General features: G+C 40.6%; 1 protein-coding gene across 21 annotated transcripts in view; it reads left to right on the top strand.

The window, feature by feature from the left end:
• Positions 1-24385, top strand: part of NCOR1 (nuclear receptor corepressor 1) — a 163792-nt gene that overhangs the window by 56033 nt on the left and 83374 nt on the right. For all 21 annotated transcript variants that reach the window (XM_074342073.1, XM_074342074.1, XM_074342079.1 and 18 more), the window contains 2 exons: positions 5159-5351; positions 9719-9901. In XM_074342073.1, the coding sequence (XP_074198174.1) occupies positions 5159-5351; positions 9719-9901 (376 nt within the window). The remainder of the gene's footprint in view (positions 1-5158; positions 5352-9718; positions 9902-24385) is intronic.

Raw genomic sequence — 24385 nt, 5'->3', positions numbered from 1 at the left:
AGTGAAATTAATTTTGTTTCAGAGAGCAGCCTTCCTTAGCTGGGAAAAAAATAAAATCAATTGATGTAACTCTAGATGATCTCTGTGGACCACTGTTTTGAATAGCTTTGAACTTTATGATGTATTTCCCTTAAATGAGGGTTATCTTTTCTTTAAAGTTAAAATGATAAAGTATAGGTATATTACAGTAAAAACTCTGTTTGATAATTTAAATTTGTTCTAAAGATATTTAAAGATGGTATTAAGAGATTATGAAGGCCAGTAAAATGAAGGAAATTTTAAGTTTTAAAGTTTACAGAGTTTTTTTTTTTTTTCCAGTATAAAAATCTAGTGTTGTTGTTGTTGTTGTTGTTGTTGTTGTTGTTGTTGTTTGAACTACCACATTTTACTTGTCCATTCATCAGTTGATAGATATGTGAGTTGTTTCACTTTTTGACTGTTAGGAATAATGCTGCTGTGAGCATTGAAGCACGTGTTTCTGTGTGGCTGTATGCATTCCTTTTCCTTGGAAATACACCCAGGAGCAGAACTGCTGCATTACGTGGTGGTTCTGTTCACCGTTTGAGAAACCACCCGGCTGTTCACAAAGCAGCTGCAGTGTTAGTTCTCAAAAGGCAAACACTTTGTCAGTTTAAAAGGCAGGTTTCTTGCTTAGCTCCACCAGGGCTCCCAGATAAAATTGTATTGTTTTTACCAAGATTTTCATAGTTCATTTAAATACTTTTGAAATTTTAAATATTAAATGATATATTTACTTATTTATGCATGAGTCATTTTGTTCTTCTAAAAAGAATTGCCAAGCTGAAATGGGATGTAGTCTAATTTCGTGGGGGAAAGAGAGCTTCCATACCCCAAGTCTTTCCTGGTTGTCTTGTGCCCTGGCTTCCCAAGGTTGTGCTCCAGCACTGGGAACGCTTCACCCTCTGGCTTTGATGAATCTCCCAGGCAGAGTGGCTGGAGGTAGCACATGGTCCTTGGAAGTTAGCTTTTGTAAGTTGTGTCCTGAACAAGGGTACCCCGTTGAGGGGACCCCTGAGGGCTGAGGTCCGGCTTGGATGGTGTGTCAGGCCTGGATGTTTCACACAAATCCTGTGCAGACCAGCAGCAGCCCTGGTTCTCGGTGCTATGTCCAGGGACTTGGGCTCTATCTAATGCTGGATGCTTGTGTTTGATACGTTACCTCTGGCTGCTCTGCAGAGGATGAATTTGAGGTGGAGAGACTGGGAGCAGAGAGAACTCGTGAGAGACCTGTAGGGAAGAGAGAGAAGGTGGGACTCGGGTGTGCTGATGTAATGAGGATGAAGAGGAGACCGACTTGGGTGAGTTAGGAGGCGAGGCTGCCAGGCCCTGGCAGTTGACAGCGGTGAGGCGGGTACCGGGACAGAGGAGGCGTAGTTTCTGGCTTGTTGGATGGCCGTTGGTTCTGTCGGCCATGGTGGAGCTCGAGGACAGAGCAGCAAGAGCAGGAGCTGAGTTTGGTGTGACGGCAGTTAGGGGTGTCTGAGAAACATCCCAGTGGAGGTGTGCCTAGCATGCTTGGGGGAGGGTCTGGGTGTAAAATACAGACTGGTGAGCAAGACCCTGGGAGTGGGAAATGGAAAAGAACAGTGGGTTAAAGATGAACCTGGAGGGTCCGCAGTGTCTGAAGGTACTCTGAGACACAGAAGCCTCTGAAGGAGAGAGAAAGCAAAGTGATGAAGACAGTGGTCTTCGGACTTGCTACTGGCGTTCTCCTCAAGCTAATTTTGAAAAGCTGTGTTCTGCCTTGTGCACTTTTAAGTTGTCATCTTAAATTTTTCATATTAAGTTGAAATGATGAATCTAATTTGTCATACTGAAGTTACTGACATTTAAAAACAAAACTGCAAAACACTTAAACCTGAGAGACTCTAAATACCCTAGCGATCTGGTAGCATTCTTCACTCGCTGTGCTCCACGGACACACGTGTCTTTCGTAGGATTTTCTTTTATGCCTTTTTTTTTTTGGAACTTGTGTATTCATTTTCACATATTCAGTGTGAAATAGTCACATATTCATTCTTATTCATCTATTCAGTGTATCCTGATATGTTTTTATTGTTCAAAATCTTTTATTGACCAACCCATCATACTTCTACCTGACAACAAAAATACATAAAAGTATCTATGTATATAAGGTGCTCTATTAAAAACAACTTTTAGATTGACATGTCATGGTAATTGTTACTATAAAACTGAACAAAACAATAATCATTTAATAAAATAAATCTATTAAACATAAGTAAAATTGCATGGATATGCATCCATGCATTAATGAGATAGCTGGGCTGTTGTAAAAACAGTGTTTATTGTTAGAGTGAAAGCAGTATGTACTCTAGTCTTACTTTTTATTCTGATGAAAGTACCAGGAAACTTTGGTCACAGAAATAATTTCTTATGAGGATTCTGCTCCAAATCACATACTTACCTAAGTTAAAAATACCAGCTTAAGCTCTTGAGTCTTGTTGGAGGCAAAAATTTGGGAGCTGTTAGCTGGCAGAAGCTGCTCCGAGGCATCCGCACTCAAGGGTGGTGCTCCGGGGTAAGATCCGAGAAGGCGGGCCTCCGGCTTCTCTGCTGTCAGGTGGGCGTCGGCCGGTTGTGAGGGGAGGAGGCAGGGACAGCCGCTGGCTTGTGGCCTGGTGGGCCAGCTTCAGTGGTCTCTGGATGTGGACTGTTTAAGTTACCTATGCTGGTAACCCCTGCGGGAAATTGTACAGGCCTGCAGAAGACTGTTAGATTGGGGCATCCAGGGAAGCTGGCGTCCTGGGATGGAAGTTCCAGAAGGAAGTAGTAATTGACAGATCGGCCAGCGTGTGTCCAGAAGTGTTCTTTGTTTTCAGTATCAGGAGGTCACTGCTGACCTTCGTGAGCGGCGAACTGTTGGAGTACAAGTGAGCGATGGGGGGTTAGGTTTGAGTCCAGGGAGCTGAGCATCTTTTCATGTGCTTGTTGGCCACCTGTGAGTCATTTTTGGAGAAATGTCTGTCGAAGGCCTTTTGCACATTTTTTGGGCAGAGGGTTGTTTGTCCTTTTATTGTTGAGCTGTAAGAGTTCTTTATATATTTTGGATACTAAAACTTTGTCAAATGCGTGATTTGCAGATATTTTCTCTTATTCTGTGGTTTGTCTTTTCACTCTCATGACAGTGTTCTTTGATGTACTTAAGTTTTTAATTTAGATGAAGTTTAGTTTATTTTTTTCTTTTGTTGCTTGGGCTTTGGTGTGGTATCCAAGAATTTGCCACCAAATCCAAGGTCAGGAAGGTTTCTCCCTGTATTTTTTTCTAGGAGGTTTAGAGTTCTGGGTCTTAACGTCTTTAGTCCATTTTATTGCATGTGGAAATCTGGTTTCCCCAGCACCGTTTGTCGAGGAGATGGCTCCTTCCCCGTGGCATGGTCTTGGCACCCTTGTGGCCTGTCACCTGACCACTTACGTGAGAGTTTGTCTCTAGGCTCTCAGTTCTGTTCCAGTGTCTACCACACTCTTGATTATTCTAGCTCTGCAGTGAGTTCTGAAATTGCAAAGTGTGAGTTCTCCAAACTTGTATTTTTTTCTAAGATTGTTTTGGCTGTTTGGGGGTCCTTTGAGATTCCATATGAATTTTATGATGGGTTTTTCTGTATCAAAAAAAAGCTGTTGGGATTTTCCTAGTAATGACATTGAATCTGTACACAGCTTTGTGCAGTGTTGTTATCTTAAGAATATTAAGTCAGTATGTGAACATGGGATGTCTTACTGTTTATGTAAGTTAAGAATAAATGTTTTATTTTGGATGCAATTACACATGGAAGTGTTGTCTTAATTTCGTTTCTAGGTAGTTCATTGCTAGTATATAGGAATATAGCTGATTTTTGTATGTTGGTTTTTGTATCCTGTAACTTTTCTCTATGCATTTATTAGCTCTAACATTTTCTTGTGAATTCGTTAGAATTTTCTACACATGAAATCATGTCATCTGCAAGTAGAAATACTTCACTTCTTCCTTTTCAATTTGGATGCCTTTTCTTTTTCTTGCCCAATATCTGATAAGAGCTCCCAATACTGTATTGAACACAAGTGGCAAAAGCAGGCATCCTTGTCTTACTCCTGAAGCTTCCTACTCCAGTATTTTTTTGTGGCATCATTGTGAATTTTGAGGAGATAATGGGATCTTATGTCTTGAATGAGATTTCAGATTTTTGAAGTATAATAAAATTATAGACCTCAGGGTTAATTTCATCATCTATCCTAAAACTGAAACCCCTTGGTTATTTTTTCAATGAAATGTTGTTGTTTTTTAAAATTTTTTTATTTTTGGAGCAGGAGGTAATTAGGTTTATTTATTTTTAGAGGAGGTACTAGGGATTGAACCCAGGACCTTGTGCGTGCTAAGCATGCACTTTACCACTTGAGCTATACCCTACCCCCACAATGAAATGTTGTTTTGTGAGACATTTGTTTAGAGCTTGGTCACAAAGTAAAATGTTGCCTCTGTAAGGACTGTTGACTTCGTTTTCTACCAAACACCCACATGTAGCACTCTGCACAGCACATCATGTAAAGAAGTTAAAAGCAGATTCCTGACCTTCAGGACACGTAAGAACTTGAGGAAACTAGACAGAATACATGTTTTAAAGGTTTTAAATGTCGGAATTGTGTTTTCAAAGCAATGTTGCATTCCCACTCAAGAGATTTGTTTTTAAGTCTAAATAATGCCTCACAACTCAAATCATTTGTCTTTCCCTATGGCATTTGCTGTTGTTTTTTGTTTTTTTTTCCAGCTTGCTTTTATCATTGGTTGAAAATGGTGGCTCGCCTAGATTATATTTAATTCAATTATTATGGCATCAGTTTGAAAATACTATTTTATGGATATTCTTCAGCGGCTTTAAACTTTCTGCAGATTGAAATCTTCTGTTAACATCTTTCACTGCTTTGCCGCCGACCGCTCCCACCTCCCCAGAAGAAACTTTTTCTGTTAGGATTAGAAGTTTGATAGTACTTTCTAGTGAGTACGTGTTCTCCTGGGTGGGGGAATCCACTCTAAAAGTAAGCGTGACTTTTCATTTACTTCACAGTTCAAATAGGGATATTAACATTAGCAGGAAGTTGTTCATCACTTACAGTTTTCAAGCGACTGTCTTCTTTCACGTGTTAGGCCTCAGGAAAGGAGGACTGGATATGAACAGTTTCACCCGGGCCCGTCCCCAGTGGACCATGATTCGCTGGAATCCAAGCGGCCACGTCTGGAGCAGGTCTCTGATGCCCATTTCCAGCGTGTCAGTGCTGCGGTCTTGCCCTTAGTGCACGCGCTGCCAGAAGGGTTGAGGTCTTCTGCAGATGCTAAGAAGGTAAATATTTGTTCTCTTACCCTGTGGGGTTGTCGGTCTGAGATGTTTGTTTAGCCATATTCAGGCAGAGCGCCTAAGAGAAAGTCCGCTTATGCCAGTCTCTAAAGGTTAGTGCTATGGGAAGGTAAAAATTTTGTTAAACAAAACTACAAACCACAGACTTAGTACTCTAGACTTTTGAAGTCAGCACTTCTGACTTTTTGGTAAATGGAAACAGTCTGAGGACTGAAGAAAAATTGCTGTTGATGACTCTTCAAGCACACTGCACTGGCTTGCTGGGCTATACGATGTGGTCAGAGGTACTCAAGACTACCAGTTCTGTTAAATCTAAATTACATTTTGAATAATCCCCTTAAATTCAGTTGGAGATTATTAGCTTGTTACTTGGGAGAAGACACGTTTTAGGTGAGGTGTAACTGTGCTTAGAATTTTTATGAAGAGAAAAACTTTTTCTAATTTATGGGAAAAATACATTCTTGTAGATACAGGGGAAAAAATTTATCTGTAGTTCTCTGTCTTGGAGGTAACTGCTTTTAATATGTAGCTATATTTCGGGACATTTCAAACGATGTGTATTGTGAATTTATGAGAAGGTTCTATTAAGATGAAACCTCATATCCTTGTGTTTATTGTTATCTGCCTTTCTTTTGTAAAATGCGTGTTTGTGTGCTGTGCTCTTACTTTGTTGACAAATTTATCATTTAACTGTCTGTTTTGCTTCTCATTAAAATCTGCAGATTAGGAAGTACCTGGCACTTAGTAGGTACTGAATAAATATTTGTTTTAGAAAGAATAAACTAATTCTTTAAAACGCTTTGAACAGTAAAGTGTTAACTCTTTTACTATCATGTGTTAATCTTTTATCCCTACCTTTTTGTTACCAAATCTATTTCCCATAAAGTTTATTTACTTTTATGGCCAGTGGCCCTTTCCAGCCTGGTATCAGATAAATAAGTACCCACACATTTTCCTTGAGTTTCTATGCAATGGTGTAAAAGATAGGAAATATGTTTACAATTTATTTTCAAATAGATCAATTGGGAAAAAAAAAGTAGGAATATGTGTGTGTGTATGTGTATGTATATACACAAAAGCAAATATAGCAATATGTTAACAACTAGAGATTCTAGATGAAAGATGAATATCCATTTTCCTATTCTTTCAGCTTTTTATGTAAATTTGGAAATTAAAAAAATAATAAGTTGGGTGGGGAAAGCTCTTCGTGATAAACCAGAAATGGGCTGAACTTCTGGGGATTTTGAGACCTGCTTCACCATGTGAAATACCTGCATTATCATTGATGAGTTTATAAGAAATGTTTGCAACATTCAAGAAAGAAATACACTGAATAAACGTCTTCTTCCAAGGCTGACTAAATTACCAGAAATGTAACTTAGAGCTACAGATTTTTTTGGCAGGAAGAGATCTTAAAACTTCACTCATTAAAATGTGACATGTTGCATCAGAGTACAACTGATTTCCCTTTTATAGTAGAGAAGACAGATGGTAAGAAAAATTAAGTGACCTGGATAGTACCTCCTGAGTTGGGATGACCTTTGACTCCTAGTCCTGCTTTTTTTGCCCCGCCTAAGTTGTAAATCATGACATTTTTTTTTTAGAAGTAGGGATTTTGAAAGAATTAGCATTTGTTACTTTGTTTCTTTTTTTTTTTTAAATGTTTTTAAGTCCAGGTATATAATTTATGGAAGAATTAAATTAGATAAGCTTGAAGGAAAAAAATTAACAGCCTCACCAGTTAGAAATCGTTGTTAACTTTTTGATACTTATTTTTCTTTATTTGGGTGCATATTTTAATGTGCTCACTCTGCGTTATGTGTGACTATTTTTGCTTAAATATATTGTAAGTTGCTTTTTGTGTCAAGTTTACAATTATATTTTTAGTTACATTCCATATATGGATATAAAGTAATTTATTTAGTTGTCACACATACAGTTTACCTGTTCACTGGAACAATGATGTATCTTCTTTAAGTTGAATTTTTTGGGTATAGATTCTTATTTATTTCCTTAAGGTGAATTCCTGTTAGCATAATCGATTACAGATCATAGTTGGCCTATTTTTGAGGTGTTCACAGGTGTACCCAGATTGCCCTGCAAAGGAGGAAGACCAGCGCTTGTGCCCACAGCAGGAGTAAGAGGCCAGCTCTCTTGTGCCCTCAGATACCACATATTTACTGATTTTTAAAAAGTCGTTAATTTGCTAAGATTTTAAATTGCATATATTACCTTGTTAGTAGAATTTACCATTTTTTCATTTGTTTATCTTTCCTGTTTTGTGAGTTGCTTTTTCAAAACTGTTGCCCATGTTTCTGATGGTATGTTTTTTTATTTTATATTGAGTTGTTAGAGTTAACGTTTTGCAAATGACTTTTCCCATTTGCCTTTAAAATTTTGTTACTATCTTGTTAAAGAGAAAATTGTACTTTTTAACTTCGATTCACAATTAAAAAAAATATCTTTTGCTGCTGGCTTTCCTGAGCTCAAGATAATGTGAAAGTCTTTTTTTTTGTTTGAGGCTTCTTGTGATTTGCTAATAAATATGTAAGTGTGCGCTGTTACTTGGCTTTCGTGGTGACATGAAGTAGGGGTCCAGCCTTTCCCAGAACAGCTGTCACAGTGTCCTGCGCCAGGGTCCCAGCTCCGTTATGGCGGGCGTCACTCGTTTGTTCACCTGCCTGGTGCCTGCCTGTTTCTGTTAAATGTTTAACTAGAGAGGAAGTCCGTGGAAAATACTGATTTGTCGTAGTAGTTCCTAGGGCACACAGCAGGTCGCCAGAGGAACATTGTCAGAATCTGCTGATCGAAATACAGTCTGTTTTGCTGTGGCGCGAGTTCTGTATCACAAACCGGCTCGCAGGCGTGTGGTCTAGACGTCCAGGTGGTTTACGGATGCTCTTTCCCTGCACATTAGTGTTTCAGGGCTCTCGGGATCAAGCTGTCTCGTTATTAAGGATCAACCTTTGAGATAGATAAAGACCATAAGATGATTTGAAAATTCTGCATTTAGGTTTCATTTAGTGCAGTATCTGGCCTCATTGATTCAAAAACTGCTCTGCTTTTTCAGTGTTAAGCTAACTAATGAAGATCTGAATACCGAAAAGAAGCTGCGAAGAGATTTGCCCATGTACTTTTTACTTTTAAAGGTTGATAAAGATGTTGATACCCTGAATCTGATTTTTATTCTGATGAAATGTACTGTTTTCTGCTGGAGGCAGATGACCTCCAGGGTTAATGAAGGAAGCACGAACTGCAGGGTTTCCAGCTACCAAAGAATTAACTGCGGGCTGAGTGCAAGTGAGCTTTGACAGCATTATTCCTTCTAGTAGAATTGATACTGATTTCCTTAATGCTTTGCTTACAGAGTTTATAGGTTTTAAGTAATAACCATAATTCTCTTTTCCCTAGAAGTCTTATATTTAGCTATACTGTTGCAGAATATCAGATTTTTCAGGAACATGCATATTATGTTTTAACTGAAATCTCTGTTCTCTGTTCCATAGTGTTTTGGAACAACTGTCCACGTATAGTTACGTGCACGCTTGGTTAAGACTGCTGATTTCTCACAGTTTCTTCATCATCACGTAGTGCGTCAAGGGCTCTGCAGTCTATGGACTATGTTCATTCTGGGCTTCTTGTAGCCTTCATCTGCTTTACAGCAGTGCTTAACTCCTCACCTTAGGCTAGAAACGAGTAGGCTGTGTGTGCGTGCGCGCGCGCATGTACGTGCGTGGTAGATCCGGGGTAGAGCAGCCTCTGCTGGTGTGGAGGTGGAGTGGGTGAGAGCTGCTTTGTGTGCTATCCTGTGGGCAGGCTTAGTTGCCCTTTACGAGGGTGGGTCTAGGTGATTGTAGCAGCAGAAGTTCTAGGTCATTTCTCTGACTTCTCTACCTCGGTACTGACCCTTGGGAAGCCTGAAAGCTTTTTGGTAGAGACTGTTGGCTGTATCATAGCTGTTAAGTTGGGTGGGAGCACAGAGTTCACGTGTTCAGACCTTTTGAAGGACCATTGCAAGGAAATGGCTGGGGAATTGGTGTTTTCCTTTGTCAGGACTGCTTTACTGTTTCTGCAGAAATTCTCTGTAGTCTTGGTATTGTTACACTGAAGGCTGGTTACTCACTTAGCCACCTCATTCTGGAGAGCTTTTAGGACCTTCAAAATTGTGAATGATGTGTCTAAACTCTGAAAGTGTGCAAACGCCAGTGGGGTGGGGGTTTGCTGCTGTTGGACAGCCACACAGAGAGCGCACGCATGGCTCTGCCGAGTTTTAAACCTGACTTGCAGCTAAGACTCTTGAGGCTGACGTTGGGTATTAGTGACGAGTCAGTTGTTGATTTTCTTCTCTAAAGGACCCAGCATTTGGAGTCAAACATGAAGCTCCTTCCTCTCCAATCTCTGGGCAATCGTGTGGAGATGATCAAAATGCTTCCCCTTCGAAACTTTCAAAGGAGGAGTTAATACAGAGCATGGACCGCGTGGATCGGGAAATTGCGAAAGTGGAACAGCAGATCCTTAAACTGAAAAAGAAGCAAGTAAGTGTTTGGTTTTCTGCTTAATGTAGTTTGAGAATGTGTGTGTGTCTCCCTGAAGAAGATAATGTTGAGTTGAATTTTCCGTATTTTTCAACTTCACATAAAGAAATGCATGCCTTGTGTAATCTGTGACTTGCTTGTTTTTTGCGATTAGTGTCCCGAGTTCCATCCATTCGCTTCCCGTGCTGGGTCGTCTGGTTTCATGATTATAGACAGCAAAGCTTGTCTGTCCTTTCTGCTTTTCATTTTATTGGCTGCGTTGTTTCTAGTTTCTTGCTGTTCCACACGGTGGTGCTACGGTCTTGGTTCCCTTGCAGACAGATCTTCTCGGGCCCAGGGGTGGTGCTGGGCTGGAGAGCGTGCACATGTCCGTGGGGTCAGGAGTGAGACAGAGCTTGCTTTCGTTTGTTTGTGGGTTATTTGTGTTGCTTGTGTGCCTTGTTATTTTGTCATTTTCTTACTTCTAGTATTTCCTGGAGTCTCTTGTCTGTTGTGTGTATAGCACGTATCTCCTAATTTGTGGCTTGTTTCCCTTTCTTGGGGAAGGATTTTTTTTTATAATTGAGATTAAAAAATTCACATACCATAATATTAACCCTTTAATGGGTACAGTTCAGTGGCTTTTAATGTGTTCATAAAGTTGTGCCGCTGTCCTCACTGTGTAATTCCAGGACATTTTCATCACTTCAGAAAGAAAGCACTTATCTTGTATCAGTTACTCTCTTTCCCTCCACCAGCCCCTGATGACCACTAGTCTGTTCTCTGTGTGGATTCGCCTATTCTGACATTTCAGATAAATGGAATCATAATATATGACCTTTTGTGTGTGACCTCTTTTATTTAGCATTTTAAAGTCATCCATGCTGTGTCTCGTATTAGCACTTCGTTCCTTTTTACAGCTGAATAAAATTCCCACTGCGTGGAGATACTGTGTTTTGTTTATCTGTTCATTAGTTGATGGACATTTGGGTTGTGTTCACTCTTGGCTGTTAAGAGTAATGCCGCTGTGACATTCATTTACTAGTTTCTGTGTGGACATGTTTTTTCAGTTCTCTTGGGTATGTGCCTAGGAGTAGAACTGGCCGACTCATATGGCAGATCTCTATGTAAATTTATGGGGAGCCGCCAGATGGCTCTCCAAAGTGGCTGTGTCATTTAAACTCCCCCCCAGCAGTGTATGAGGCTGGGTTTCACTTTCTCTACTTCCTTGTCAGCGTGTTTGTGCGTAGCCATCCTGGGAAATGTGAAGTGGTATCTCATTGTGTTTTTTAAAAATTTATTTATGTATTTATTTAATAATATATTTTTAAAATTGAAGTGTATTTGATGTGCAGTGTTATGTTACAGGTATGCAGTATAGAAATTCACAGGTTTCCAAGGCTGCACTCCGTTTATAGTCACTGCAGAGGACTGGCTGTGTTCCCCGTGCTGTGCAGGGCCTCCTTGCAGCTTATTTGTGTGCCTGATAGCTTGTACCTCTTTGGGTGTGGTTTTGATTTTCATTTCCCTAGAGTCTGGTGATGAACACCTTCATGTGCTTGTTGGCCGTTTGCGTTTGTTCTGTAGGGGAAGGCTGGTTCAGATCCTTTGCCCGTTTCTTGTAGCTGGGCTGTCAGACTTGGTGGTGTGTCCTGTGTGCTCACTCACATACATGCCGTGCAGGTGTCCTCTCTGATTCTCTGCGTTGTCTTTTCACTTTCTTAGTGGTATCCGTTGATGACAAAAGCTTTTTTCTCTCTTATTTTATTCATTCAAATATTTATTGAGCAACTAGGGAGATACAAGAGTGATTAAAGACATGGTCAAAGAAGTACGAAGTAAGTCAAATGAGTCAAGTAGTAGAAAGCAAAGTATGAGGTTCACTGAATCAGAGCCGTCAAGGAAGGAGCTTGAGGAAGTCTGGAGTGAGGCTGCTCCCGGCCTGGAGGGGGGCCTGGCGGGGGCGTGGGGGGCCGGTGCGGAAGGTGACGGGGAGGAGACAGAGGCCTTGCTGGGACTGTGATGACACGCTTGGGCTCCGGTTGTCCCTCCGTCTCCTCTCTCCCCGTGTGGATGCACCACGACTGTTCGTTGTGCTTTTTCCTAGACTGGCTGCGTTTTTACTTTAACGTCTTCTACGGAACTAGGTCCTTTTGGTGTCTTAGGAGTTTTTTCCCCCTGTTTTTTTGAAGGCTTCTTGACTTTTTTGATGTTAGTGTTTGGTGGTTTTGAGTCTTTTCTAATCTGGTTTGATTTTGTGCCTTCTTGGCTGGAGCATCTCCTCAGGGTTTCTTTCCTGGAGCCTTGTCTTCACATTCCTCCTCCTCATCTTCATTGGACAGTTTTGCTTGTCTTCTGTGAACCTTCCAGCGCAGTTCACTTTCCAGGTAGACGTGGGAGTTTCCCACCCTCCTCCTCGTCCTCTCCTCTCTCCGCTCTTCCTCCACTGCGCTGTCCACAGCTCCGCGCAAGCCCCTTCCAACCACAGGTGCTGTTTCCCAGCCGCTGGGGACGCCATGCGGTGTTCCCAGCGCGTGCGCCCCCGCCCAGCCCCGCACCGGCATTCTTACAGAGACCTGCTCAGTTTCATCTCTATCAACTTTAAATGAGCATCTTCGTTGGTCTTTAGTTGACAATTAAGAGGTAGTTCTGGGGCCTCAGGGGCAGGCTCTTAGGTGGGGAGAAGGGGACAGAGATAAGGGACTGCCGTCCTCAGGGCCGCCCAGCGGGCCAGTCACACCAGGGCCAACAGGCTTTACTTGTGATGACGTCCAGTTCATTTTTTCTTTCATTCTTTGTGCTTTTGGTATCACACCCGAGAACCATGATCCAGGGTCACAAAGACTTACATCTGTGTGTTCTTCGAGATTTATAGCTTTAGCTTTTACATTTAAGTCTGTATTTTTTGGTGAACAGAATTTCTTCAGCTTTTATGTGAGATTACCCTTGGATCATTAAAAGAGTTTACTGTACTGTCTTTTTTAAAAGTTATAGTTGTGCTTCTCACATTATTCTTAATCCACCAGAAATTGATTTCTTGTGTTTGCCTCAGTGTAGGGGTCCATATTCATTTTTACCCTGTATGGATACTTAATTGAAAAGTTTGTCCTTTTCCAAACTGTTCTACAGTTTCAGCGCTATTGTAAGTCAGATTTGCATCTCTGTGTGGATTGACTTCTGGGCTTTGTGTTCTTATTTATTGTGCTCTGTGGTATTGATACAGAAATAGGTATCCTTCCAATTATTGGAGCTTTGTGATAATTCTTCTTTCTACTGCAGTGAGGCAAACCCCACTTCTGTGGGCGTATATTAGCTTTTTAAAATTTTTACCGTCTCATATGATTTTTGGAATCACAGTTTTCAGTTCCCCAAAGTATCTTTCTGGAATTTTCATTGGAATCATATAGAATATTAGAGGTCAGTTTGGGGACCATGATATCTTTTTGTTACTAAGTCTTCTAACCCATGACTATGGTATATCTGTTCATTTACTTAGGAAAACTTGCATGTTTTATTGCTTTCTCTCCCATAAATATATTCAAAAACTTTTTTTTAAATTGAAGTACAGTCAGTTACGATGTGTGAATTCAGGTGTGCAGCGCAATGTCCCCATCATGCATATACATACATATATTTGTTTTCATAAATATTTTACATACTTTGTGTTAGATTCAACTCTTTATATTTTTGATTCTATTGTTAATAATTTCTTTTTAAAAACCACTTTTTTCTAACTTGCAGTTTTTTTGTTTTTGGTTTTGTCTTTTTTAGTGTAGAGCAGCAACCTCCCTAAATTATCCTTTTAATGCTAATTACTTATTTGTAGTTTCTTTTGGGTAGGTAGTGGTCATATCAACAGTTTAAAAAAAAAAAGTTGTTTCTTCCTTTCTGGTTCTTAAACTTTTTCCTTACTTTTCTGTTGCCTTATTGCTCTGGTTAAGACTGCATTACAGGGGAGAGGGTATAGCTCAAGTGGTAGAGTTGTGCGCTTGGCATTCATGAGGTCCTGGGTTCAATCCCCAGTACCTCCTCTAAAAATAAATAATAAACCTAATTACACCCCCCCCCAAAAAAAAACTCAAACAAGTGCGCGCGCGCGCACTCACACACGACTGCATTACAACATTGAAAGTGGTTATTCTTGTTATTTTCTGCTTTTTTAGGAATGCCTTTTACTTTTTACCACTGATTATGATGTCAGTTTTGTAGAAATCCTTCCCCAGGCTGAGACACTCCTGTCTGGTCCAGTGAGCTGGGAGTTTTAATCACGGGAGTTGTTCATCAAATGCCTTTTCTGCATAAGGTTGCTAATCATTATTATTCTCCTTTAATGTAGTAACAGAATGAACAGCATCAGTTATCTTTCTCGTGTTAAATCATCTGTGGGTTTCTGGGTTTAACCTAACTTAGTCGTGATGTATTACCTATTTTTTATAAATTGCTAGACTTGCTTTTTTTTTTTTTAACATTTTTTATTGATTTATAATCATTTTACAATGTTGTGTCAAATTCCAGTGTTCACAATTTTTCAGTTATTCATGGACATATACACACTCATTGTCACATTTTTTTCTCTGTGAGTTATCATAACATTTTGTGTATATTTCCCTGTGCTATACAGTGTAGTCTATTCTACAATTTTGAAATCCCAGTCTATCCCTTCCCACCCTCCACCCCCCTGGTAACCACAACTCTGTATTCTCTGTCTGTGAGTCTATTTCTGTCCTTTATTTACACTTTGTTTTTGTTTGTTTGTTTGTTTTTGTTTTTGTTTTTTAGATTCCACATATGAGCGATCTCATATGGTATTTTTCTTTCTCTTTCTGGCTTACTTCACTTAGAATGACATTCTCCAGGAGCATCCATGTTGCTGCAAATGGCATTATGTTGTCGGTTTTTATGGCTGAGTAGTATTCCATTGTATAAATATACCACATCTTCTTTATCCAGTCACCTGTTGATGGACATTTAGGCTGTTTCCATGTTTTGGCTATTGTAAATAGTGCTGCTATGAACATTGGGGTGCAGGTGTCATCCTGAAGTAGATTTCCTTCTGGATACGAGCCCAGGAGTGGGATTCCTGGGTCATATGGTAAGTCTATTCCTAGTCTTTTGAGGAATCTCCACACTGTTTTCCATAGTGGCTGCACCAAACTGCATTCCCACCAGCAGTGTAGGAGGGTTCCCTTTTCTCCACAGCCTCTCCAGCATTTGTCATTTGTGGATTTTTGAATGCGGCCATTCTGACTGGTGTGAGGTGATACCTCATTGTAGTTTTGATTTGCATTTCTCTGATAATTAATGATATGGAGCATTTTTTCATGTGCTTTTTGATCATTTGTATGTCTTCCTTGGAGGATTGCTTGTTTAGGTCTTCTGCCCATTTTTGGATTGGGTTGTTTATTTTTTTCTTATTGAGTCGTATGAGCTGCTTATATATTCTGGAGATCAAGCCTTTGTCGGTTTCACTTGCAAAAATTTTCTCCCATTCCGTAGGTTTTCTTCTTGTTTTATTTCTGGTTTCCTTTGCTGTGCAGAAGCTTGTAAGTTTCATTAGGTCCCATTTATTTATTCTTGCTTTTATTTCTTCTAGGAGAAAATTTTTTAAATGTTTTGCCTATGTTTTCCTCTAGGAGGTTTATTGTATCTTGTCTTATGTTTAAGTCTTTAATCCATTTTGAGTTGATTTTTGTATATGCTGTAAGGGAGTGTTCTAGCGTCATTGTTTTACATGCTGCTGTCCAGTTTTCCCAACACCATTTGCTGAAGAGACTGTCTTTATTCCAGTGTATATTCTTGCCTCCTTTGTCGAAGATGAGTTGACCAAAAGTTTGTGGGTTCATTTCTGGGCTCTCTATTCTGTTCCATTGGTCTATATGTCTGTTTTGGTACCAATACCATGCTGTCTTGATGACTGTAGCTCTATAGTATTGTCTGAAGTCTGGGAGAGTTATTCCTCCAGCCTCTTTCTTTCTCTTCAGTAATGCTTTGGCAATTCTAGGTCTTTGATGGTTCCATATGAATTTTATTATGATTTTTTCTAGTTCTGTGAAATATGTCCTGGGTAATTAGATAGGGATTGCATTAAATCTGTAGATTGCCTTGGGCAGTGTGACCATTTTAACAATATTGATTCTTCCAATCCAAGAGCATGGAATATCTTTCCATTTTTTAAAGTCTTCTTTAATTTCCTTCATCAATGGTTTATAGTTTTCTGTGTGTAATTCTTTCACCTCCTTGGTTAGATTTATTCCCAGATATTTTATTACTTTGGGTGCTATTTTAAAGGGGATTGTTTCTTTACTTTCTTCTTCTGTTGATTTATCGTTAGTGTAAAGAAATGCAACTGATTTTTGAACGTTAATTTTGTAACCTGCTACCTTGCTGAGTTCTTCAATCAGCTCTAGTAGCTTTTGTGTGGACCTTTTAGGGTTTTCTATATATAGTAGCATGTCATCAGCATATAATGACACTTTTACCTCTTCTTTTCCAATTTGGATCCCTTTTATTTCTTTCTCTTGCCTGACTGCTGTGGCTTGGACTTCCAAGTGTATGTTGAATTGGAGTGGTGATAGTGGGCATCCTTGTCTTGTCCCAGATTTTAGTGGGAAGCTTTTGAGTTTTTCACCGTTGAGTACTATGCTGGCTGTAGGTTTGTCATATATAGCTTTTATGATGTTGAGATGTGTTCCCTCTATACCCACTTTGGCGAGAGTTTTTATCATAAATGGGTGTTGAATTTTATCAAATGCTTTTTCTGCATCGATTGAGATGATCATGTGGTTTTTGTCCTTTCTCTTGTTGATGTGATGTATTACACTGATTGATTTGCGTATGTTGAACCAGCCTTGTGTCCCTGGGATGAACCCCACTTGGTCATGATGTATAATCTTTTTTATGTGTTGTTGGATTCTATTTGCTAAAATTTTGGTGAGGATTTTGGCGTCTATGTTCATCAGTGATATTGGCCTATAATTCTCTTTTTTTGTAGTATCTTTGCCTGGTTTTGGTATCAGGGTGATGGTGGCTTCATAGAATGAGTTTGGGAGTATTCTCTCCTTTTCAATCGTCTGGAAGAGTTTGAGAAGGACTGGTATGAGTTCTTCTTTGTATGTTTGGTAGAATTCCCCGGTGAAGCCGTCCGGTCCTGGACTTTTATTTGTAGGGAGGTTTTTAATTGCTATTTCTATTTCCTTTCTAGTGATTGGATTGTTCAAGTGTTCAGATTCTTCTTGATTCAGTTTTGGTGGACAGTATGTTTCCAGAAACTTGTCCATCTCCTCTAGGTTATCCAGTTTGGTTCCATATAGTTTTTCATAATATTCTCGTATGATATTCTGTATTTCTATTTTGTTTGTTGTAATTTCTCCATTTTCCTTTCTTATTTTGCTAATTTGTGCTCTCTCTTTTTTCTTCTTTGTGAGTTTGGCCAGAGGTTTGTCGATTTTATTTACTTTTTCAAAATACCAGCTTTTGGTTTGGTTGATTTTTTCTATGGTCTTGTTAATCTCTATTGTATTTAATTCCTCTCTGATCTTTATTATTTCCTTCCTTCTGCTGCTTTTTGGGGCTTTTTGTTCTTCTTTTTCTAATTCATTCAGGTGGTGGGTTAAATTGTTTATTTGAGATTGTTCTTCTTTTTTGAGGAAGGCCTGTATCGCTATAAACTTCCCTCTTAGCACTGCCTTTGCTGTGTCCCATAGGTTTTGAGTGGTTGTGCTTTCATTATCATTTGTCTCAAGGTATTTTTTAATTTCAGCTTTGATTTCCTCATTGATCCATTGTTTTTTCAATAACATATTGTTTAATCTCCATGCTTTCCTTTTTTTCTCCTTTGTTTCTCTGTTGTTGATTTCCAGTTTCATGGCATTGTGGTCAGTAAAGATGCTTGAGATAATTTCTATCTTCTTAAAATTGTTGAGGTTTCTTTTGTGCCCAAGTACATGATCGATCCTGGAAAATGTTCCATGTGCACTTGAAACGAATGTATATCCTATTTTTTGGGGGTGTAATGCTCTGAAAATATCCACCAAATCTAGTTTTTCTATTGTACTGTTTAATTTCTCTGTTGCCTTGTTTATTTTCTGTCTGGAAGATCTGTCTAGTGATGTTACTGCAGTGTTAAAATCTCCAACTATGATTGTATTCCCATCAATATCCCCCTTTATCTCTGTTAGTAATTCTTGTATGTACTTAGATGCTCCTATATTGGGTGCATATATATTAATGAGTGTAATATCCTCATCTTGTATCACTCCTTTAATCATTATAAAATGTCCTTCTTTATCTTTCTTTATGGCCTTTGTTTTAAAGTCTATATTTTGTCTGAAATCAGTACTGCAACACCTGCTTTTTTGGCTTTTCCATTTGCATGGAATATCCTTTTCCATCCTTTCACTCTCAATCTATATGTGTCCTTCTCCCTAAAGTGGGTCTCTTGTATGCAGCATATTGAAGGTTCTTGCTTTATTATCCAGTCTGCCACTGGAGCATTTAGTCCATTAACATTTACAGTAATTAATGATAGATGTGTGTTTATTGCCATTTTGAACTTATCTTTGCAGTTGAATTGGTATATCCTCTTTGTTCCTTTCTTCTTCCTTTTGTGGTTTGGTAATTTTCCTTTGTATTATCATGGATTTTATTTAATTTTTGTGACTCCTTTGCAAATTTTTTGGCTTGTGGTTACCCTTTTTTGTAAATCTATCAACCCATTACTATAACTGTTTTTATTAAACTGATAGTAACATAATCTGAAACCGATCCTACTGTTAAAAAAATTTAAAAAAGAAAGAAAAAAATATTCTGTATTTCCCTGCCTCCCTCTCCCACTCTCAGTAATTTGTATGTCTTCTTTTATAATTTCATGTTTACTTTATTTGTAATTCATGAGTTATCACCTTTCCAGTTGTGTGTTTCTCATTTCTGTAGCATCCTGCTGCTTTTCTATTTAGAATAGCCCTTTCAATATTTCTTTTAGCATGGGTTTAGTGTTGCTAAACTCCTGCAGCTTTTTTTTTGTCTGTGAAACTCTTTATTTCTCCTTCTATCCTCAAGGATAGCCTTGCTGGATAAAGGATCCTAGGCTGCATCTTTTTTTCATTCAGGGCTTTGAATATATCTTGCCACTCCCTTTTGGCCTGTAGTGTTTGTGTAGAGAAATCAGCTGAGAGCCTTATGGGGGTTCCCTTGTAACTTACTCTTTGCTTTTCTCTTGCTGCCTTTAGAATCATTTCTTTATCCTTGACTCTGGCCATCTTGATTATGATATGTCTTGGTGTGGGTCTATTTGGGTTCTTCCTGTTTGGGACCCTCTGAGCTTCCTGTACTTGGATATCTGATTCCTTCTTTAAGTTTGGGAAGTTTTCAGTCATGATTTCTTCAAAAACCTTTTCAATCCCCTTTGATCTTTCTTCTCCTTCTGGGACCCCTATTAAGCGAAGATTGGGACGCTTTATATTATCCCATAGGTCCCTTATGCTATTTTCAGTATTTTTTATTTGCTTCTCTTGTAGTTCTTCTGAATGGGTGCTTTCTATTGCCCTGTCTTCTAGATCACTAATTCGTTCCTCTGCATTATCTAGTCGGCTTTGCACAGCTATTAGATCATTCCTCATCTCTGTCAATGAGTTTACCCATTCTACTTGGCTCTTCTTTATAGCTTCAGTTTCATTTTTGACATATTTTATATCTCTAAACACTATCTCTTTTAATTCCTTCAGCAATTCGATCACTCCTTTTTTGAAATCTTGATCTAGTAGGCTATCGATGTCTGTTTCGTTGATCTTTCTTTCAGGGGATTTCTCTTGTTCTTTTAATTGGGAAAGGTTTTTCTGCTTCTTCATCTTGATCATACCTCTTTGGCACTGTGGTTTATGGAGTATCAGTTGTCTATTTTGGTCCTTAAGGATTTTATCTATCTGATGCCTATTTAGGAATAGAACTTAGGAAAAAAAGAAAAAAAAATAAGAGAGAGAGAGAAAGAATTTTAAAAGAAGGGAGAAAGAGGGTTTGAAAACAGTGTATAATGAATAATAGAAGAGTGAGTTGAAGCAGAGTATTAATCGGGTTGAGACGTCCTTTTAAAACCTTTACAAAAAAAGGGGGGGGAGATGAATAGATGTATTTGAAACCTGTGTCTAATCAATAGCAGGACATCAAAACCCAAGAGAAATAGAAATGAATTAAGAAGTAAAAATTAAGAGAGTAATAGAAAATAGAACAGGTAAAAACAGATTTAAAAAAAAGGGGGGGTGGGTTGTCGGTGTTCTCCTGGAGTCTGTGTGCTTTTAATGTGAAGTCTTTCTGTCTTCGTCCTGTTTTGGAAGCTCAGCTTGCTGTTTTCAGAGGCCCTCCGTTGGCGCCCTCTTCTGTGCTGCTCCCAGCACCTGTCGGCAAGCAGATCGCGCCTCCTCCTAACACTGGGTCAGGTGCAGCTCTCCTCTGCTGTGGGCGGGCGGGTCGCTGCCCCTCCGGATGCCGCAGTCAGATGTTGCAGACTGGCCGGGTAGGAGGGCGGGTCGTGCCCCCTCCCAGCACCTCGGTCAGGGGCTGTGTTCCTGCCCGAAAGGCGGGGGTGGGGGGGGGCCGCTCTCCCTCTACCTGCCCCGCCGGTAGCTCCGCTGCTCTGTGCGGCTGCGCGCTCCGCCCTGGTCGGCGCTCCGCCCTGGTCGGCCCTCCGCGGGTGGGCTCGGGGAAGACCGAGGGACAGCCCTGTCCCTGCTCCGAGCCAAAACCCAGCTCCTTGTTTGTCTTTGTGGAGCAAGTTCTCTGAGGGACCAGGATGGAAGGATCCTGTCTGCCCCGGGCTGCAGGCCAGTCTCAGTCTGGCCTTTGAGGCTGCTAAGCCCTTTGGTGCGGATGCAGGTTTCGCCCCCGCCCCCGCCTGAGTGCTCAGCGCGGAGGATATGGCGGCTGTGCCTGAGCCCTGCCTCTCTTCCCCAAAAACTTTCCGTGGGTTTTCAGAGATGGGGGTGTGCACCCTTCCCCCGAGAGCACATCAACTTTGCTGTTTTATGGAGGGCCCAGGTTGTTCTGCCCTGTGCACCCACAGCCACGGCGCGCAGCCCCTTGCGTTCCCCCGGGGCTGCCTCCGTGCAGCCACTTCCGTCCTCCGCGCGGCTTGGGCAGCCTGGCCCTGCCCGCCACTGCCGGCCGCGTCTCAGGCTGGGTGTCGGGGGGACCCTCTGTGCCCCTTTAACTTAGTTCTGTTAAGTCAACGGCTGCTCTGTACAGATCCGAGCCTCGGAGGCTCCCCCTCCATCCCTCTGGCCTCTCAGTTGGAGAGGGGAGACCCAGCGAGCGAGCGCCAGTCCTCCTTTGCCGCTCCCTCCCCGCGGGACCCGTCCTGCGCTGCTTTGCCTTTTGTTCTTTCTTTTTTCCTTTTCTCCTACCAGATTTTTGGCGTCTTTATCTTTTGAAGAGGGCGATGTTCTGTCGGAGTTCCACAAGTGCTCTGGTTGGCTGAGTGGGTCTGTAGATGTGGGTCTTGGTGTATTTGTGTGAGAGGGTGACCTGCGAGCGTCCTTCTACTCTGCCATCTTCTCCGTCTCTAGACTTGCTTTAACGATATTTATTTTGGGATTTTTGTGTCTTATTTGTGAGACAGATCAGCCTGTAGTTTCTTTTCTTACACTGTTCTATGGTTTGGTCACAGATCATGCTAATAATGTTACAACATTTCTAAACTCTGAGATGGTTTAAGATTGTAATTATTTGGTAAAATCAAGCTGGGCCTATTGGGTATTTTTTGTGAGTGAGCATTTTTAAAATGAGTGACTCTACTTTAAAAAATTCTATTTCTTCTGGAAATAGTTTCCCCCCTTATTTTGGGGACTAATTGTTTCTTCTGTATCACAAGTTTCTGCTCGTTTCGTCTCTTTGGTTTTGTTCTGCTCTTTTATAACTTGTTTAACATTAATATTTTGGCTTCTCTTTCTCTCTGTGCACTACTTTAAGTTCATTCAGCAAGTTGAGTTTGTAAGATGTTTTACTCTCCATTCTGGTTTCTTTCTCGACTCCTGTGTTAGTAGAAATGTTTTTTTTTTTTTTAATTTCTGGGTATATAATTTTTTTTTGACTATTTTTGCTTATTTGATTTCTAAATTTATTGTGGCCAGAGAGTATGGGCTCTAATACCCATTCTTTTGAAATAGCTGGTTCTTGAGTTTTGGCCTAGATGACGGGGTCAATTTTCGTAAAACACTCCAGTCACACTTGAGAAGAAGAGTATATATATTCTTTACTTCAAAAAAATCATGCATGTCTTCTCTCATTTTTGCCAGTAACTTAACAATTACTGCTATGATTTTGGATTTGTTTCTTTTTCTTAGTAGTTCTCAATTAAAAATATATATATAGTTGACATAAAACATTTCATTGGCTTCAAGTGCAAAGCATAATTGATTTGACATTTGTATATATTGCAGAATGACCACCACAGAGAAGCTAGTTAACGCTAATCGCCACACATAGTCACAGGGTTTATTTTTCTGGTGATGAGAACTTTTAAGACCTACTCTTAGCAGTTTTCAGATACGCAGAACAGTGTTTTTAATTACTGTCACCATGCTGCCAGGACTTGTTTATTTTATAACTGGGAGTCTGTACCTTTTGACTCCGTCTACCCCGCCCCTGCCCTGCGACCACGAGTCTGTGCTCTGTCTCTGTGAGCTGTGTGCCTGCCTGCCTGCCTGCCTCCCTTTCTCTCTCTTCTCTCTGTCTGCTTGATTTCACTTGAAATAATGCCCTCAGGGTGCGTCCATGTAGTTGGAAATGACAAGATCTCATTCTTTCTCATGGCTGAATACCATTCCGTTGTGTGTATGTGCTACATTTTCTCCGGCCATTTGTTTGTTGATGGCACTTAGTTAATGTCCATGTCTTGGTTACTGTAAATAATGCTGCGTGGAGCCTGCCCAGCGCCAGTGTACACGTGGTGGAGAGAGCTCCCCAGAGTGACTGCAGCCACTGCCTGTGTCCCCAGGGTGAGCTGTGGCCACCCTCCACCTCTGACTCTCCATGACCAGTGGGTTCATGTGAATGCAGAAGTGTGGGCCCCTGATTTTATGGTGCTTCTCTCCATTTCTTCTGCCGTAAAAGGGAATCCGAACACAGAATACGCCCCAGGAAAATGGGCCCAAGGCTAAATTCAGATGCTTGCTAGGATTCCCCGATTTCTGCCTTCAACCCAGCTCTTGAAGAAATTTATCTGGTGACAGATATGAGGTTTCTCCATAGAATAGACTCAGGAGTGGTGATACGTTTGCAAGGAAGAGCTGGGGCTAAATTGTCTTGAAACTTCATCTGCCTAGAACTATGCTTGCTTGGAGTGAGCTACCCGATCTGCCAGTGAATTCGCTCCCCTGGGAAGCCTGCTGTGTAGAACGTCTTCAAGAAGTCCTGCACTTAGATAGAAGTCTGGAACTGTGGTGGATCCTGTACGTGACGGCTCTGAGCTAGGTTCTGACAGTGTGGACGGCAGCCTCCCAGTTACTAACCTATTTCTCGTCCCGACTGGTGCTGCTTCAGCTCTTGTAGAGTCCTCGGATTGCTCCTGATGGCTGGGAGGAAGTCAGGTTGTGGAGCGAGCCTGGGGCTCCGAGTCCCAGCACCCCCAAACCCTGTTACCCTCCCTTGCATTTCCCATTTGGGTCCCATTTTAATGATGACCCCTCCTCCCCAAAAAAGATGCAGTGAGCATGGGGGTGCATATATCTTTCTGAGTTTGTGTTTTTGTTTTCTTCCGAGAAATATTCAGAAGTGGAATTGTTGGATCATATGAGAGTTCTGTTTCTAATTTTCTGAGGACCCTCCATACTGTCCCCACAGTGGCTGCACCAGTTTGTGTCCCACCCACAGTGCCCAGGTGTCCCTTTTCTCCACGTCCTCAGCAGCACCTGGCTTAGCGGGAAGTCCGCTTTGCCCGGCACTGATGCAGTGAGGCCAGCGGCCTTCTAATTGCTGTTGGTTAGTTTACCTTCTTTCCTTGCCTTTACCTTCTGTGTGTATATTTAAGGTGTATCTCTTACAAAGTGGTACAGCCGGGTTTTGTTTTTATCCAGTCTGACAAACTATCTTTCCACAGGATAATTTAGTCTTTTCATCTGATGATGATGGTTGGAAATAGCTCAGTTATTTTAATTTTAAACGGTTTTATTTTATACTTTCTATTTGTCCTGTCTTTTTTTTGCTGATTTTGATATTCTTGTTTGTTTTTCCCAATCCTTATTTTGGATTGATTATTTGTCATCTCCTACCCCACTAGTTCGGATTTTATACAGTATTTCTTTGTTTATAGTGATTCCCCAGAAATTTTAACAGCCTGTTTAACTTGAAGCCTATAACTAATTAGTATCTTAACCGTCTTCTTCAGTAGCGTGAAGGCATCGAACTCCTTGATTTCTTTCTCTTTCCCTCCAACTTTAATGCTGTTGTTGTCTTGTATTTTGGTTCTTTCTTTCTTGTGTGTGTGTGTGTGTGTGTGTGTGTGTGTGTGTGTGTGTG

The sequence above is a fragment of the Camelus bactrianus genome, chromosome 16, assembly GCF_048773025.1.
Source record: "Camelus bactrianus isolate YW-2024 breed Bactrian camel chromosome 16, ASM4877302v1, whole genome shotgun sequence".
Taxonomy (NCBI): Eukaryota; Metazoa; Chordata; class Mammalia; order Artiodactyla; family Camelidae; genus Camelus; species Camelus bactrianus.
This window is presented reverse-complemented; position numbering and strand designations above follow the sequence as displayed.